Source organism: Danio rerio, chromosome 6 (genome assembly GCF_049306965.1).
Source record: "Danio rerio strain Tuebingen ecotype United States chromosome 6, GRCz12tu, whole genome shotgun sequence".
NCBI classification, from domain to species: domain Eukaryota; kingdom Metazoa; phylum Chordata; class Actinopteri; order Cypriniformes; family Danionidae; genus Danio; species Danio rerio.
In genome coordinates this window covers 10,585,001-10,603,645 of record NC_133181.1, presented here as the reverse complement: position 1 = coordinate 10,603,645, position 18,645 = coordinate 10,585,001, and the positions used below count along the sequence as shown (strand labels likewise).

Here is an 18,645-nt window from a genome sequence, read left to right as displayed (position 1 = left end):
TATCAAGCAGAATTATTATTAATCATAGAGCACCAAGTAAAATTGACCATAACAAATTCTGAACTCTCATTGGAATATTAAACATATTTACATACAACAATACAGATATTTAAAATTGAAATAATATTTCATATTATAATTGTTTATTCATCTTTTTGTCTAAAACATTTAAATATCTTTTTTTTTTACAAAACTTTTGTTTAGTATATTATTATTATCATCATCATCATCATCATCATCATCATCATCATCATCATCATCATCATCATCATCATCCTCATTATTTGGAATATGACATTATCCAAAATATTGTCTCTACACACTTTGAATATAAAACTCGAAAACTGAAAATCAACACGAGGTGATGGTGCATGAAAATGAGGCTGAGACTACTGCACATGCGCACATTTCACTGGCAGTATTGCGCATGCTCGTCCTGTCCCATGTGCGCCTCGTGGAGAGAGCGACTTCTTGTAGCGGAAGGCTCTCGGTCTCGGGAGCTCGACCTTAAACTTTATTCAGAGCAAGAAAAGCTGTTTCAAAAATGTTAGTGTTATTTGAAACTGCCGCCGGCTATGCCATTTTTAAGGTAAGCTCATTTTTTTGTGTTAATTAAATGTATTTGTAGCCGTTTTCTTGCAGTTGTGTAGCTTTTACGGTTACACTTAGCTAGCCGGCGAAGTTAGCAGTGCTGTCCGAGACTTTCAAAAAGACAAAACGTACAATCTAAGGATTTTTATTAATGCAAATGCTGTTAGTACATATGTAATTTTGTAGCTCACTCGTTTTTCCCCAGTGCGGTGTGTCAATGAGGGTAAAGCGGGTCTCATGTGGCCTGCTCTGCAGCACAGCCACGTTGTGTCTTCAGCGCTTTTTCTACACTCACTGTTAGTCGAGTTTGGACTGTTTTTAAAGTAGTCAAGATGATAAAATATAATTTAGTAGTTGCAAAACAGATGCAACAAATGTATTTACATATTTAATTAAATCTTATGAAGATATTTACTGTTTAAATGCACCTCGCCACTATAGCTCATGTTTCCACATGGTCGCTCAGCGTATAACGTTAGAGGTAACGTTAAAGTTGGTTTTATATTTTCACTTTCGCACATTCTCCTTAAATTAAGTTCAGAAAAGTATCATTTACAAATTCTGATTGGTAAAATTATATTAGTAGTCAATGGCTTATCAACGTATAACATTGTTCACAGTCGATTAATTGGTGCTTATGTTGCTTTAAGGCATACTTCAATGCGATTTCAGACCCAACACTCAAAGTACCATGATAAACAATATAGGGAATATTAAATGAATGACTGCGAATATAAAACCAACTTTACCTCAATGCTTAGTGTCGACCGCTTGAAGGCTTTAAGTAAGTCTAGTATTTAGATGGTGTCTGTGCACTTTAATCAACAGCTTTTTCTGTTGTCCAGGTCCTGGATGAACAGAAGCTCCAGCAGGTGGACAGCCTGTGGAAGGAGTTTGAGACGCCGGAAAAAGCCAACAAAGTGTGAGTTTTACAGTAGAAATGTGTAATATTATATTTAATGTTGCCTTGTCTCAGAAATGTCCTTGATTTGATGATGTTTAAGTCGAATTTTTGATAATATAGTTTATAAATAAGGAACCAAACATGCTTTAAGACCTTTGACACATATAATATTAAATTATTATTTTTTTATATATATTACTTTATCGATATAGTCATGTTTTATTTTCAGGTAATTTTGGACAATGTATGGCGTTTCATTTGGTGTCAACAATGCTTTAATCTCTATGAAGATTGTATAAGTGTCAACTTCTGTGAATTATTTTTACATGCTCCCCATTGACAAGTTGTACATTGTACACTAGGGGTGCAACAAATCAATATAATCACGGTTTCTGTATGGTATGGTTTGTGCTATGCTTAGAAAAAAATGACTACAGAACAATTCAAAGAACAATAAACATATTTATTGATGAACAAACACCTGACAATGCAATAGCTTTACACACATGACCTTAGATTTGCATGTTCTTGCATTAAATAAAAGTAGGGCATTTTGAAAATTGTATGTTCAAATAAACTGCTAAGAAAATAGAGAAAGCTTTAATTTTTCTATTTTACATCTCCACTCAACAGTCTCAACCAATTATGCTAATAATTGTCAACACATATTCGTAATTGGGCACTTTTAAAGTATTGATTACTTCTGTTTACATGATGCTTGCATTTCTAAGACAACAACACATTTTTATTTATGATTTCTTAATGAATTTATTATGATTCCAGAGGGCTCCTTTACACTTACTAGCACCATCGTAGTGAATGAAACTAAAGCAGAGAGAGTGTTGGGCTCTTCTCTCCTAATTCAGGGGGAACAGTCAGTCGAGAAGAAAACTTAGCAGACAGCGGGTAAAAAGAGTGAATAGCGGGGTTGATTGGTGCGGAAGAACACTCAGAAAGAGCGGGACTGAAGTAACTGTCCGAGCCCTTATGGGACGCTTCTGGGTCCTGACACGGACCTTGATCCACCTGTTGGTGACAACTGATCTAGGCTATCGCTGCAACAACAGCAAAAAAATGGCATTTATGTTTTTGTGTCTGTTGACACTGACAGCAATGCTCTGTGATTTGGCCTTACCTGCATCTTTGTGCTGTATCTTCACTTGCCATGCTGAAACCCACAGAAACTCCACACACACCGAAACGAGATGTGAATGTTAGGTCTTCGACGAGAATATCAACGTTAGAGTAAGCGTGAAAGATAATCAAAAGCATACAAAGGGGGGGAAACTGCCTTGTTGCAGTTGTTTCTACTAACAAACTAATATTAAAAAATGCATCTTCTGAGCCGTGAATCACAGGGCGCACCAAAACGTGGGAGAACAATAGGACAATACTTTTTTTTCAATAGGGAATCGTTGCATCCCTAATGTACAACTATTAGTGAACATTGCAGCATGTAAAATGTTACTTTTTTATATCTCTTTAGAAGTTGATGCAAGTAAACTTAATTTTAGGCTTGACTTTTCTAAGTAATGTATATTAAAAGTAATTCATATAACATCAATATAGGGAGTTTTCAGATTAGCCATTGTTACAAATTCACAAGTTCATTTCAGTCATAATTTTCATTTAGGTTGTGTAAATTCTTTAACATTTCAGGCAAATATGTAGTTTCAAATGTTTGCCGTCATTCTGCAATCACAAACAGTTTGTTAATCTCACTATTTGTATGTTTGTTTGATTTTCAGGGTAAAACTGAAGCATTTTGAGAAGTTCCAGGACACGACAGAAGCTCTCGCAGGTAACATTTCCATAATGATAAGCCTTATTGTAGAGCAGACTCTTAAAGTTTTTTTTTATTTGTATTTTTTTTATCTGTGCGTCTATGATGTTTCTGTTCACCCAATTCAACCATGAGGTCACCAAACAGTTATTCGTCACTACCACTGAGACCACAATTATCTTACTCTTAATGTATATAGTGCAAGACAAAACAGATATAAGAGTATTCACTTTCAAAATCCTTGTGCATCTTCAGCGGCCACAGCCATGGTGGAGGGCAAACTGGGGAAAAGTCTGAAGAAAGTTCTGAAGAAGGTTGTGGCCAAAGAGGCTCACGAGCAGCTGGCCATCACTGACGCTAAACTGGGAGGAGTCATTAAGGTAAGCTGCAGGATTTCAGGTTTTAATGTGCTGAAATGATACTGCAGATATTTGGACTGTGAGAAACAACAAGCTGTGATGATGATGACCATGCGTCATTTTGCTGAAAAATCATGAGGCTTTTTTGTCACTACCTCATCTGAGCTTGTTTATTTCTCAAGGAGTCATTTATTAAAGTTAATTTTTTTTATCCTATTACTTTAGATCCTTTTAGTTTGTTTTACACCACCTAATATCACCATATTCAGGCTGTTAATTACTTTTTCAACTGCCTGTTAACATTTATGTGAGTAAATATATTCAGTTTGAATGCACCGTAAATATGCTGGCTTCCACAATTAGTTTGTGTTGGGACAAAATGAAATGAATAGTCTTTACAAATTTAGGTGGATTGAAGAAAACAGTAAGGTTTGCCCTAAGAATCGTTGTTTCAGTTCATTTTAAATGAGTAGTTTGAACACACAGCATATGTTTCAGAATATCTTTACCTACAAATCACTTAAAACATGTCATACATTTGGACTATTTTGTGCTAATTTTTAAAAATGATCTAAGTAAATAGATTTTTGGAATGCATTGGGAGGGTTAAGCAGTAGAACGGACACTGGTTCAGTTTCAATATTACCACTCTTGTGCACTGTAATGGGATATGCACATGGTATTTTCAGTAAACCAGCTCAATCCCTTCTGATGAACTTTTGTTCTGCCACTACAAAATAGCCACATTAAAGATTTGGGTTTTATTTTTGTTTTGTTTTTTTCCCCCAAAACTCTGATGTTCCATGCCTGACTAAGACACAATATGAAGTGGGTCTAAGACTGAACAAGCAGGACTGCGTTATTTCAGTTATTCTGTGCCATGTCTTTAAAATAGGAGTATATATTTTGACAGTATTTTCAATGGTATTTTAGTGATCGTCTGCTGATCCTCATGGTGCCTTCATCTCGTTTTGCGCCTGAAGAACTAAATCAATAAGATTAGTAAGCTGATTATAAGTTAATTACATTACATCAGTAATGTTGTAAAAGGGAACTGTTTGAAATTAAAAATAGTCAAATTATCCTTTTACCTGATATTTATAGGTGGCTGTAAAGCACTAGCTTTGCTTATACCACATTGCTTTAGGACAACCTTTTCTGTGTCCACTGAGACTCTCTGTCGCCCCCTGCAGGAAAAGCTAAACCTGAGCTGCGTGCACAGTCCTGCCGTCGCTGAGCTCATGAGGGGCATCAGAAACCAGATGGAGGGGCTCATCACAGGTCTTCCTGCCAGAGAGATTGCTGCCATGTCTTTGGGTTTAGCTCACAGGTTAGTTTATAGTTTACACTTGATCGAATGCACTCTATGCTCATGTCGATGATTATTTTGTGCTGACTGACTTTTCTGACGATATTCTTCAGCCTTCGTCACTACCACTGAGACTCTGAGCAGATATTCATTTTTCTTTACATATGCAAGGTTTGTTCAGCAATTGACTGGTTTTCATTGCATCTTCTAGTCTTTCACGTTACAAGCTGAAGTTTAGCCCAGATAAGGTGGACACCATGATTGTTCAAGCAATCTGTAAGAAACATCTTTATTTACATACTATTAATTAGTATAAGTTGGCCTTTTTTATAGATGAAGTTTTTTAATGAAATGTACACTTCACTTTTTCACCTGCAGCTCTGCTGGATGATCTGGATAAGGAGCTCAATAACTACATCATGCGCTGCAGGGAATGGTACGGCTGGCACTTTCCAGAGATTGGCAAGATCATCACAGATAACCTGGCATACTGCAAGACTGTCCGCAAGATTGGTTAGTTCTTCCAGCAAAAGCATCCATATTTCGGTTTTCCTTACAAAGTGTGTTGTGCATGTGAAAGGTGTGTGAGTCACACCGATAATACAAATTAAATATAAATATACAAGTTAGAGAATTAAAATCAAATTAGATTTTAAAAAAATTAAGTTTGCTCATTTTATGCAAGTCCAAACTCATCTTAAAGGTAAATTAAAGCTGAAAGATTTATGTCCCTGAATTGTATGTTTTATCCTGACGTTTCAAAACTTTAGGAGATCAGAAATCTAAATTATCCTAGGATGAGTTTTAACTAAATGTTTTCTGGCATAACACACATGCTTTATATGATTAAACTGTATTTCTGGCTTACATTCACATTAAAACAAACAGAAGCTTAGCCATACCGGTTTGTTGTGTGAGCAAACTTACCAGAACTTCTCATCAAATTTGAATGGTGTAAACATTGTCCCCTGGTGTTTATATGTGTGTTAAAGACTAAATTATTTCTATACATCATAAATAGCCATCGCATTTCTTTTGAAGACTTCAATCTAAAAGCTAATTTTATTGTGATTCATTGTTTATAAGTATAAGAGTATTTATAAAGCATCAGTTTTGGAAGAGACTTTTTGTAGAGTGGCTGCAATCTTTAGATTCAATTAATATCCTCATATTCTGCTATCTGAATAATGAATTGACAGCTAAAGCTAAGGTTTTCAATGATAAAATGTTGTCTTTTTTTCATTCATTGTTTAGGTGATCGGACAAATGTGGCGACGACAGAGCTGTCTGAGTTTCTGCCAGAGGAGATTGAGGCGGAGGTGAAGCTGGCTGCAGAGATCTCGATGGGCACAGAGGTGTCTGAGGAGGACATTGCTAACATCATGCACCTGTGTGACCAGGTGTGTTAAACAACAGTTTGGCTGAAGCATCTTGAGTTTATATTGGTTTGCAGGATTAACTGTTTTTATCAATAGTTAATCTGTAGTTGATTCATATTTTTCCTCTCTACTTCCAGGTTATTGAAATATCAGAGTACCGCACACAGCTGTATGATTATCTGAAGAATCGCATGATGGCGATTGCACCAAATCTCACAGTCATGGTGGGAGAATTGGTGGGAGCCCGTCTCATTTCTCATGCAGGTGAGCTCTGGATAGCTGAAGAAAATTAGGTGTAACATTTGATACATTCTGTTTTTCATGACTGGATTGTGATTGGTACAATATGCTTTTTTGGGGGGTAATTGGTTTTCATTTAGAGTTTCAGAGATCCAATTGAAGATAAATGGAGTTACTGTTAACTAAATCTACAAGTTATTCTAAACTCCTCAATATGTCCAGTCTTCCTGAGCAAGCAATTGTAGGTTTGTAACAAATCTGCCTAAAACTTATTGAGTTCCTTAGTTGTATGTGAGGTTGTATGTGTATATGAAACTCATTTAAGTAGCTGGGGGTCAAACAATTGGTTCATGCTGTTAAAGGAACAGTTCACCAAGAAATGAAAATTTACACGCTCTCAAGTAGATTCAAGCTGAAATTTGGATATGGTAATGTTTGGTTTTCAACATCTGCTGCAAGCAATAATAATAATAAATCTTTACATCATTTACACAATGGGGGGAATCTCATCCAGCACCTGGATGACGCGACGACAGCCATATTGCACTAGACTGCGCCCCACACACTAGCTGATTGGTGGCGAGGAAAAGTGATGAAGCCAATTATGATACGGGGATGGATAGGAAACCATGATGGACAGAGGCCAGTGGGCAAATTTGGCCAGGATGCCAGGGTTAAACCCCGACAGATAGGTTCATCTGTCCAATTAGAGCAGCGTTTAGAAACCAAATCCTGGAACTTTCCATTTCATACTTGTGAGAAGAGATGATATTGCTTTCGTTTTCTCATAATATGTGTTGCTTTTAAAAAAATGTATATATGTGTGTGTGTATGTATATGTGTATATATATATATATATATATATATATATATATATATATATATATATATATATATATATATATATATATATATAAACATAGAAGAGCTCCAAAACAAACATGGTCCCCTTTAAAATGGCAAAATAGGGGCACTTTATTGTACTTGTAATTGAACCTCCACCCAGTATATAATTCAGCATTTTCTTTGACTTGTGTGTCGTCTTGAATTATAAACTTGTCTTGTTTTTGTCAGGATCTCTGTTGAACTTGGCCAAACACCCTGCGTCCACTGTGCAGATCCTCGGGGCAGAGAAAGCACTGTTCCGTGCTCTGAAAACTCGTCGGGATACGCCGAAATATGGTCTCATCTATCACGCCTCTCTGGTGGGACAGACCACAGCCAAGAACAAGGGTAAAATCTCCAGAATGCTGGCGGCCAAAACGGCGCTCGCCATCCGTTACGATGCGCTGGGTGAAGACACCAATGCAGAGATGGGAGTGGAAAACAGAGCCAAGCTGGAGGCCAGACTACGCTTCCTGGAGGAGAAAGGGGTTAGTGCTAATATTTCTGTTTTAACCGTGTCACAAGCGGTGATGAAGATGACTTGGATGTCACAGTCCTGAAAATAACATGTGGGTTTTTTGTCACTACCTCTTCTGAGCTTGGTTTTCCATACAGCACTTCATTCTTGAAGCAGGATGTTCAGTTTAAGTGAATGAGTTTATGGTCATGGTAAATCCCTGATGTAGTTTTGTCTTTTTATTCTAGATCAGGCGCATCAGTGGTTCAGGCAAAGCCCTGGCAAAGGCTGATAAATATCAACACAAGAGGTGAGTGTTTCTTTGTGACTGACTGTACTTCATATTGAAGTGTGTGTATGTGCAAGGGTCTGGAAAAAATTTTATGATTGCTTTAATTGCCCGTGTACACTTATGTCCGTGTCCACTGTCAAAAGGTACCAAAAAGTTTTTCAAAGGGTACCTAGCACAACAAAAGGGTACCAAAGGGTGGCGCTAGATGCGCTGCTCCATTTTTAAATACACAGCCGAGACATTACACTATAATAATATATACATATAATAGCAAGCCACAAGTAAGGCTATTTGTGTATAAAGCATCTGTTTTCTATATGATATGTGGATTTCCTCAAGCAAGAATGAAGTAGACTGCAACTTTGTTGTACACCACGCCAACTAATGCCGAGTTCAGACTGCATGATTTTCAAAGTAGTCATGTCACAGATGTTTTCACACTGCATGACTATCTGGGCTTGCGTTTTGTCGCTGCTTTGTTTACACTGCAAGATGGATTGGCGACATGGACATTCACATTGCATGACTTTACTATAGGGAGAATCGCCGACAACTTTGTCCAAACTACGTCTCACAGCCAAAAACATGTAGTATATCTTTTGTTATTAACTATATAATGAGAAAGAAGCCTTTAATGGGGTAGAGCATGTACATGTTTGCTCACCTGGGTTTAAAGGGAATTAGCCATTTCTCCTCAACGTTGATAATAAACTAATTTCTTTCTGTATGAAACGTCAAACAGACACGGTTGGTCCTGAGTCCTGTCAAACCTCCACTAGTTTTTCCTCCATTTCGTTGGTCCAAAAAAACCGAAAAAGAGCGCTTTTACCTTTTCCCCCAGCCTCCCGCTAGCCTGCAGCAGGTACACACACAAGTGAATGCCGCTATCTCATTGGCTGCAGGCGATCGCCAATGTTATTTTCAGTCAAAACTCGATTCACACGGCATGATTTGAATCGCCGACAGCTCCAGATATTTAGCACGCCGAATATCTCGCAGGCATCGGCGACTCATCGGCGAATCTCTCAGATCGCGTCTTTGATAGTTCATACTGTGTGATTGTCACTCACGTGCACGAGCAGCGATTTGCCTGTGATTTCAGGCATTTGTCGGCGATTTCTCAAAACCTGTCGCCGAGCCAAAATCGGGGCTAAAATCACGCAGTCTGAACTAGGCATAAAAGGGTACCATTTGACAGTTAAGAGAAAAGCATGTTAAAGTTGACCAGTACCAATCTAAACCACCACTCAGGGGAAATGAGGCATAATAGCCATTTAATAGTTGTGTTTTTAGTAAATTGTTAATTTGTCTTCTCTACTTTTTTTAAAGTGCTTATATATTATTCTTGTTTAAAAATAAGACATTTTAGATTTGTGAGAAAGTTAGGGGGAAATATCTGTATAGATGCATATAATTAATATTAAAGGTCTAAAAACATTGACCTTGTCTTTTCCTGTAAATGCTGTTAATGAAAATGTTATTGGAAATTTTGAAAACACTTTATTAGTACTTTATAAAATAATTTAAGTTAAAAATTATCAACACGTATCTGCTATTGGCCAGTCCAGAGAACTGATGGTAAATTTAAAGTGGCATTTCATTTATTTGCTGCTTACAGTTTGTTCACATTAGAATCCTGAAAAAAAAAATATTAAACACAGTTCATCCAAAAATGAAAATTACCCCTTAATTTACTCCCTTGAAAGACATCTTTGCTGTATATGATTTTTCTTTTCTCAGACAAACAGTAGTTTTGAATTGTATCCTTTCTCTTTCGTGCTGTATGATGGTGTTTGGTAGTGGCTGTTATTTTTAAGCTTTCAAAATCCGTGATAAGAAAAAGTAGAACATTTTTACAAATACACAGATTTGCTTCATAAGACATGCATTAAGCCCCTGGTGATGTATGGGGTGGTTTGATAATAGATTTAAGCACTTTTGGAAGCTTCAAAATAAAAGCCACTATTAAACACTATTATATCAAAGATATAATTAAAAACTACTTTGTGTTCATCTGACTGAAAAAAGTCATATGCAGTGAGGATGGCTTGAGTAAATGATGGGGCTAATTCTCATATTTGGGTGAACTAATTCTTTAAGGTTTCCACAAAAGCGCCTTGTTTCTTGAGCACAAAATCAACAAATCGCAATAATATGGCTTAAATTCTGCTTTGCCATCACAGCAATAAATTACTGTTTTTAATGCAGAACATGATCTTTTCACTTCCTATCAGTGATGTAAAGGTATATGACCCTTCTGGTGACTCAACACTCCCCACCGTCTCGAAGAAGAGGAAGATTGAAGAGGTCGAGGAGGCCGAAGAGGAAGACCAGCCCATAGAGGCTAAAGCCAAGAAAGTGAAGAGGGAAGCCCCCGCGGAAGGTGAACATCCATACGACATAACACCGCAGATACTGACACGCGTTACATTCAGATAAAGATTAAATGAATTTTTATCACAGGAGAGGCTGAAACAGAGACTCCAAAGAAGAAGAAGAAAAAGAAGAGGGCTGAGGAGGAACCCAAGCAGGAGGAGGAGGAGACTGCTGTCAGCCTGGTAGAAGAGGTCAGAGAGGAGGTCAGTCATAAATTCATCTGACTCATTATTATCCAGATGTGGGATCATTCGCTCGAGTCTAGTTCATGTGGTGTCCACATGGTCTTGTAGTCTTAATGTCTTAAGTTTCAAAAACAAAATTTTAGGCCTTAAAAATCTTAAATTGTGTCGTAGGTCTTAAATCATTTGGGTCTTAATATTCCTCTGTCAATGTAAAGCTACTGACTCATCCAATCAGTTTTTCTCAATAAAACATTAACAAGTTACGTTTTAACCCTATTTTGCCAATAAGATGCAATTCTTTCGAACGATAATATTTGTTTAAAAGTTCTCCTTGTCTTTGACGTTGTTCTGCATAAATTTGATAAATTATAGTAAAAAAAAATTTGTTAAAATAAGGGCATGTATATAACTAGAGTTTACTAGTTTTAACACTTTATGATGTGGCTAAGAAATTATAAAATTTTTGATGAAGTAAAACTTCCGTTTGCTCAATTGTGCAATTAGAATTTTTTTTTAGTCCTTTAAGTGTTAAATTTCATCATAACAGCCTTGAAAAGGTCTTAAAGTCTTTAATTTGACTTGGTAACACCCTGCATGGTCATGCTTTAAAGGTCATGCTTTAGTCTTTAGATCAGATTTTATTCCAATTTTATTGTTTGTGTTTGTGTTAAAGTGTTAGTTAACCTAAAACTGAGAAGTGTCATTTATTCACCCTTGTTAGAAACCCAAGGGTTTTTTTTTTTTTTTTTTTTATCCTGAGTTTTTTTATGTTTATTTTATGGACTTCAGTGGTTACACCATTCTTTAAAGTACTTTTTGTGTTAATGAAACCCTAAACTTGGCAGAGAGTGAACTTTTAATCTTTGGTTAACATCCTTTAAGTATGTTTTGTGGAATTTTAACAAGTTGCTTTTTGCTTTATAGCCGTCAAAAAAGAAAAAGAAACGAGCGGCTGAGGTGGAGCTGAAAGAGGAGCCAGAAGAGACTGTGGTAGAAGAGGTAAGAACCGTGCTACAAATACAATTATATTATATCATATTTATATTTTGAAGCTCTAAATTCCCCTTTCTTTCACAGACGACAGAAAAAAAGAAGAAAAAAAAGAAAAAGGTAAAAGAAGACGAATAAACCAACAGGACTCTTTCCATGAACTTTTTGTATATAAGACATTTTTATGGTGTTTTTGGACATTATATGGACATTATCCCCCTCTCAAACAGTTCCATTTGACTGTTGTCATTTGTTTAAAAAAATATGCATTTAATTTTTTAATTATAGGATGTTTTCTCCACACATTGCTTTGATTTGTGAGAGAAAAGTCCGTAAAATCCCATATTTGATTGAGTTTTTCTAGATCATGCAGTTCAGTTTGTCTTTTATCAATGAATGTTTTTAGTTAAAAGTGAGAACGGGGTCAAACTAAAGACGTCTGTGAGCATTGTGATGTAAAACTGGGTCATTTTGTCTCAGGTTTATTAAATACTGGATGTTTCTAGCATGTGGACTCATTGAATTATTATTATTATTTATTTATTTTTTACATTTAAACTGAGTTTTGTTTTTGTTGTAAGATCATTATGCTTAGTACATTGATTAGTATAGAAAGATATTAACATGCCAACTAATTGACCATTTACTAAAACTTTCTGTATTGAAATCCACTTGAAAAGAAGAAATATGGTTTACCGTGGTTTTAGTGGAGATGAAGCTGTGGACCATGAGAACGCTTGGCCAAAATCGTAGGATGAAGTACTTTGTGTTTTATTTGTGTGTTTTACATTCCTCTCTGGTTCCTCCTCTTTCCTTGTTCCAGTAAGATCAAGCCAAGTCAAGAAGATTTGCCAAAACGCAGCATAAATTTAGCCGACCATCAGCTTGTTCTAGGTCTAATGAGCAGGAGATAGAGCAGCTATTTTGGTTATCTCTTTAACATTAGAGGAAGTGACAGAATCTGGATATCGCTGAGCCAAGACACCAGTAAATCAGATTTATGGTGAAAATCAGCTCATTTTTAATTTCGCTAGCAAAAAGGTAAAACCCTTTATTATCTGAAGGTGCTCTAAAGTGAAAAATGTTAAGCCACATACACCTCTTTATTCCACATGGTGAAAACGGTGGTTGAGATCATATTAAATGAGATTTTTACTTCTGATAGTAACTTGTAATCTGTGTACATGCAAAACATTTACATCATGCCATAATATTAAGTATATTAAAATATTCAAACACCCCATAACTTAATTCAGGGTCAAGAAAAAGATTCTAGAAGCAATTTGTTTTTGTTTGTTTTGTTTTTGTTTTTTTCTTCATAAATGTTACTTCATTTGAGGTATTAACCTCCTAGGCGGGCTTAGTTGCCACATACATGGACAACACATTTTAGCTCTTAAGTGGCTATTTAAAATACTTTAAATGTTTTATATTTTGTTACATAGTGTCATCCTGCAGCTGTTTTGCAGCATATGAAATGTCCCAAACACTATTTTTAACTTCAAAATGGGCAGAAAATGTTTTACTCTCTAATATCCAAAACATGTTAAAAAAAATTGGTTTATGCATTAAAAAACAGTAAGGAAGTAGTGTTATGTAATTTCAGAACATGAGTTCACACAAGGACATTTTTTCCTGAAAGTACATTATATCAAAAGATGATACTTTGGTTTTATTCTAATTTGGTTCAGAGCAAAAAAAAATGCATGGAAAAAAACAGCTTGGGCCTTAAGAGGTAAATGTATACAAGAATAAGTCATCATACAATTTAGTGTTATTTTAAATTGAAAAGTTTTTTGCAAAAGAAATATTTGTCTTATATTTTGAAGTGTGCTTACAAAAAAATTAACATTGCAAAAAGTTGGCTTCCACAAATTTTTTGTTTTTCCTCCACAATCATTTGTCTGCTTTTTCCACAAACTTCAATCTTTTGAGAAAGACGATCATAAAAGTTAAGTGTTGTAAATGAGGAAATTTTCCTATTTGGACTCTTGAACTATCTCTTTATTAGTATTTTTGTGCTTTGTTTTTTCATATCAAACGTCGCTCAGAAAATTATAAAGTGCATCTTCAAATGTATAAAATTTATATTTAGCTAAAACTGGCATACTTCAGCAGGTACCTAATAAAAAGATACTAGAACAACATCTCGCTTTAGAATCAATATCACCATGGCCTCAGCTGCAGTCTTCACATCTCGAGATATGCAATGTTGAATCAGGAATTGACTTGACCAGATGCAACATTGCGGTGACTTTACAAATCTAATGTTCTGGAAGATTTAACCATAATCAAGTAAAAGTTTTTGCATCTGTTCAGACCTGTGACTGGGCATTTCACGAGGGTTTAAAGCATTTATGCACAATAAATGGAGCCATTTGTAACTTAAACTGAATAAACACATTGTATTTACAACTATGCAGTGTTTTACATTTGATTATTTCTATACATGAATTCTGTTCAACTTGCACAGAAAACCTATAAAGCATTATTATTAGTTTTAGCTTTTAAAGTGTTTTATATTTTAAGATCCCCTCCCCTAGAAAATTAGGGTCCTAGTCAATCTAAATGTATTGATTATTTTTAAATAGACATATTCAAGCCATCAATAGAAAATGTATTCATATTGCAATGGACACTCACAGGCCACTTTATTAGGTACACTTTACTAGTACTGGGTTGGACCCCTTTTTGCTTTCAAAACTGCCTTAATCGTAGATTCAACAAGGTACTGGAAATATTCCTCAGAAATTTTGGTCCTTATTGACATGATACCGTCTCGTAGTGGCTGCAGATTTGTCAGCTGCACATCAATGATGCGAGTCTTCCTTTCCCCTCACATCCCATATATGCTGGTTGAGGTTTAGACATGTTTTCCCTGCAGATTCCAGAATTTCCTCAATTAATTACAGCATTCAGAATTATCATTAAAGCAGATTTATTCATCCTCGGCTCATCTTTGGTTAAAACACTCCTTAAATGGTGAAGGAGTTTTGTGGTGGCAGAGATTCTGACAGCAAACGCTTGCCCTCGCTCTCTGGCTCCATAACCCTTGCCTTAGTAGCGCAGTTCTCTCTGGGCCATTCTGGCTATTAACATGAGAAAACACTTTTATCAGCAGCTTAGACAGATTTATAGACTTAGCCTTGACCGTTACTTATGGATGAGAGCCCACGTTTCATGAAGAGCCGGAGTTCTGGACAAGAATAACCGAGGATATTTGTGTTTCTCACCACACAAACAAAACACATTGAGCAATTTGTGATGGTTAATTTGATTGAACTCGACTTTCTAGAATAGCATTTTAGTAATAAATTTGACTCAAAGTAGTAACAGACAAGTGAGCTGTAAGATTGTGCTCAGTGTGATTGATGGTGATTCATATCTATGTGAGCATAAGTTTAAGGGATAGTTTTTTTGTGTGTGCCTATATAAAATGCATGTTTGGTACCTGGAATTTCTCTTACAGTGACCAAAGACTTTTATTTATTTTTGTCATTCATATGATTTGATTTTTTCACTAGTCAGGTTAATAGAGGGACGTTCTTGTCAGTCTTGCCATGTACACTTATAACAGTGCTTCCAAAAAATCTTCAGTTGTACACAATCAAGTTTGTAGTTAAACATGTTTCATAATTCAATAATGTTCATGTCTGGTGACTGGGCTGGCCAATCCTGGAGCACCTTCACCTTCTTTGCTTTCAGGAGCTTTGATGTGCAGGCTGAGATATGAGGAGGAGTGCTATCCTGCTTAAGTCCTGCTAAACACCCTCATATAATTCAAGTTATTTCATAATTACAACCCCAAATCAGAAAAAGTTGAGACGGTGTGGAAAACGCAAATACAAAAGAAAGTGGTTATTTCTAAATTTACTTTGATATGTATTTTATTGCAGACAATAAACATAATTTAACATGCTCCTCATGATTTCATAGTTTTTTTTTATTTATAAATAAACATGGATTCCAGTTTTGGTTCTTGCCACACACTTCAAAAAAGTTGGGACAGTAAAGCATTTAACACTTTGTGATGTTTCCATTCCTTTTAGCAACACGAGGTTAAAAGATGTTTAGGGACTGAAGACACCGACTGATGAAGTATTTCTGGTGTAATTTTGTCCCATTCTTCCTGCAAACAAGTCTTAACATGGGCAACAGTACTGGTCTTTATTGTCGCATTTTGTTCTTCAAAATGCACCACACATTTTCTATTGGAGAGATGTCGGGAGTGCAGACGGGCCAGTCAATTACTTGTATCCTCTTCCCCCGCAGCCAGGACTTTGCAATGTGTGCTGAATGTGGTTTTGCATTGTTTTGTTGAAATATGCATGGGCACCCCAGGATAAGAGGGCAGCATATTGTGCTTCAAAATCTGTTTACTTTTCAGCATTAATGGTGCCATCAGAGAAGTGAAAGTTACCTTTGCCAAGGGCACTGGCACAACCCCATACCATGACAGACCCTGGTTTTTGGACTTGTTGCCGGTAACAGTTTGAATGAGCCTGTTCTTCTTTGGTCCGTAGCACATGGCGTCAATATATACCTGAAATACTGATTCATCTGACCACAGTAGATGTTTCCACTGTGTGATGGTCTATCCCAGATGGCCCAGAGAAGTAACCGTGTTTCTGGACACTGTTAACATAGGGCTTCTTTTTGACAGTAACTGGGATTTCTGGATGTAACTACGAATTGTGGTACTTGACAAAAGTTTGCTATAGTAGTCCTAAGGCCATGTGGTGATATTGATAGCTGTTATATTTATTAAATTAATAATTTAGTCACAGAACATCTTTAGAAATGGAAAGACAAAACATGAAAGTCAATCGAAATATTGAAAAAAAGTAGAAGCTACCAAATTTTAACAAAACAATAAATTTAGTTTCTCTTGAATTTTGCTTTTTTTATTATTTAATATTTTTACCTAAAATATAAATTGGGGTTTACTAATAATTTTGGACTGTTATAAATTGTTTTGCTAGATTAGCTCCAGATTTGACTTCAGTATTGAATAATGTAATAGAAATAGTATACATATAGTATGTGTATATATAAAACATTTTAATTCTAATAATTCAACACAATCAATAAAAATGGTGAAGTATCTCTGGATTATTTTATAGCATTATCTATAAATAAACCTCTTAAAACACCATATGATGAAAGAAAACCCAAACTTTGATGGAAATAAAATGAAACGCAAAGATGTTTTTCTCTTTGGCATTGGTTTATTCACGTGTGGGTTAAACCACACTGGAAAAAGTCCCAAATGAATTTCCAACATTCAAGCGTTAGCATAGAACAAAATGTTTTCAAGATAATGGAGATCATTAATTCAGTAAAGCGAGCGCAAACCTTTGACTAATGTCTGCATTGCCCTCATTAAGAATGTCTCTTTAATTTATTATTCTCGTATTTGAACATGACGCACATTTTATTCAGCGATAATCACCAAATATGGTGGTGCAGTCTAAGTCTAGAGTAGTTTTGTGTTTAATGTACAACCGCTGTTGCATCTGGAGGTGAAAATATTCTTATAAGTGTTTTGCACAATCATTTAGTGCAGTTTTTTTTTAACTGAGCTACCCATGATTAAGAGCGCATGGGGGTTCTGCACTCATGCATGGTTGCCAAGTGTTCCTTATAACAATCCTCCCTTTCCACTAATCAAGACATTCATTTTATTACTATCAAGTGCAAAACATGCATATTAAACCCAAACACTCAAGATACAGACGGCCAGTGGAGATAAAGTGACCTGCTAATTTAGTTATTTTATTTTTTCAATAGGTAAGAAGGTAATTTTCCAACATCTCCTCTCTAGAAATGCAGATAAAATGATGGGATGCCTGAAAATGTATTTTAAGTTTGAAATAATCCAAGTACAGTGAGTTTTACAACGTCTTTAGTTTTTTTTTTTTTACAAAATGCTTTGTATACACTACCTGACAAAAGTCTTGTCGCCTATTCAAGTTTTATGAACAACAAATAATAACGTCCCCATACTAAATGTAACCCCAAACCATGACTTTTCCTTCACCAAACTTGACTGATTCTATGAGGATATTGGGTTCATGCTGGTTCCAGTAGGTCTTCTGCAGTATTAGGGATGATTGGGATGCAGTTCAACAGATGATTCATCGGAAAAATCGACCTTCTGCCACTTTTCCAAATGATCAACTAGAAGTCAAGTTATTATTGTTGCTCTTATGAATGGGATTGACGACAAGACTTTTGTCAGGTAGTGTTCTTATGTTCTTATTTTTATTACTAAACCTTTTTACATTCGACTTTTCCCATTTTTAAATACAAAATAGCAAATAAAATCAGCACAAAAACACAGTCAAAATGATCAGCCCTGATGATTTTTTTCTTTTTTAAATATTTCACAAATGATGTTTAACAGAGCAAGGAATTCTTCACAGTATTTCCTATAATATTTTTTCCTCTGGAGAAAGTCTGATTTGTTTTATTCCGGATAAAATGAAGGCAGTTTTTATTTTTTTAAAAGCCATTTTAAGGTCAATATTGTTAGCCCACTTAAGCTATATTTTTTTCTGATTGTCTACAGAACAAACCATCATTATGCAATGACTTGCCTAATAACCCTAACCTGCCTGATTAACGTAGTTAAGCCTTTAAATGTCACTTTAAGCTGAATACTGTCTTAAAATGATCTAGTAAAATATTATTTACAGTCATCATGGCAAAAATCTATTATTAGAAATGAGTTATTAAAACTATTATGTTGAAAAAAATCTTCCCGTTAAACAGAAATTGGGAGAAAAATATACAGGGGGGCTAATAATTCAGGAAGGCTAATAATTCTGACTTCATCTGTATATAAAAATGTGAATAATATATAAATCAACCTTGTACTTCTAGTGTTTTATCA

At 35.6% G+C, this 18,645-nt stretch overlaps 2 protein-coding genes and 3 non-coding genes across 6 annotated transcripts in view; 4 read left to right on the top strand and 1 right to left on the bottom strand.

Annotated features, from left to right (window-relative positions):
• Positions 1-398: 398 nt before the first annotated feature.
• On the top strand, positions 399-12,687 carry nop58 (NOP58 ribonucleoprotein homolog (yeast)). The gene is given in 15 exon segments (NM_001009889.2): positions 399-589; positions 1,437-1,513; positions 3,244-3,296; positions 3,534-3,658; positions 4,831-4,967; positions 5,158-5,222; positions 5,325-5,459; positions 6,201-6,346; positions 6,463-6,589; positions 7,640-7,938; positions 8,156-8,217; positions 10,434-10,582; positions 10,663-10,778; positions 11,685-11,759; positions 11,838-12,687. Coding segments are annotated over 15 exon segments (1,662 nt in total). The 5' UTR covers positions 399-544; the 3' UTR covers positions 11,889-12,687.
• LOC137496040 (small nucleolar RNA SNORD70) lies at positions 3,367-3,457 on the top strand. Its single transcript, XR_011016121.2, has one exon. It is a non-coding gene; the product is annotated as a small nucleolar RNA SNORD70 (small nucleolar RNA).
• LOC137496041 (small nucleolar RNA SNORD11B) lies at positions 3,726-3,808 on the top strand. The gene has a single exon (XR_011016122.2). It is a non-coding gene; the product is annotated as a small nucleolar RNA SNORD11B (small nucleolar RNA).
• Positions 7,970-8,054, top strand: LOC137496042 (small nucleolar RNA SNORD11B). The gene has a single exon (XR_011016123.1). It is a non-coding gene; the product is annotated as a small nucleolar RNA SNORD11B (small nucleolar RNA).
• Positions 12,688-15,216: 2,529 nt separating the features above from the next.
• Positions 15,217-18,645, bottom strand: part of tcf23 (transcription factor 23) — a 10,212-nt gene continuing 6,783 nt past the window's right edge. The window contains exons 3-4 of one of the 2 annotated variants that reach the window (XR_012407643.1): positions 18,027-18,645; positions 15,217-17,695 (exon numbers count right to left, since the gene is read on the bottom strand). The exon at positions 18,027-18,645 is cut by the window's right edge and continues 205 nt beyond it. The gene's annotated coding sequence lies outside the window, so the exon portion shown is untranslated. The other variant, XM_001342557.6, reaches the window with a different exon arrangement.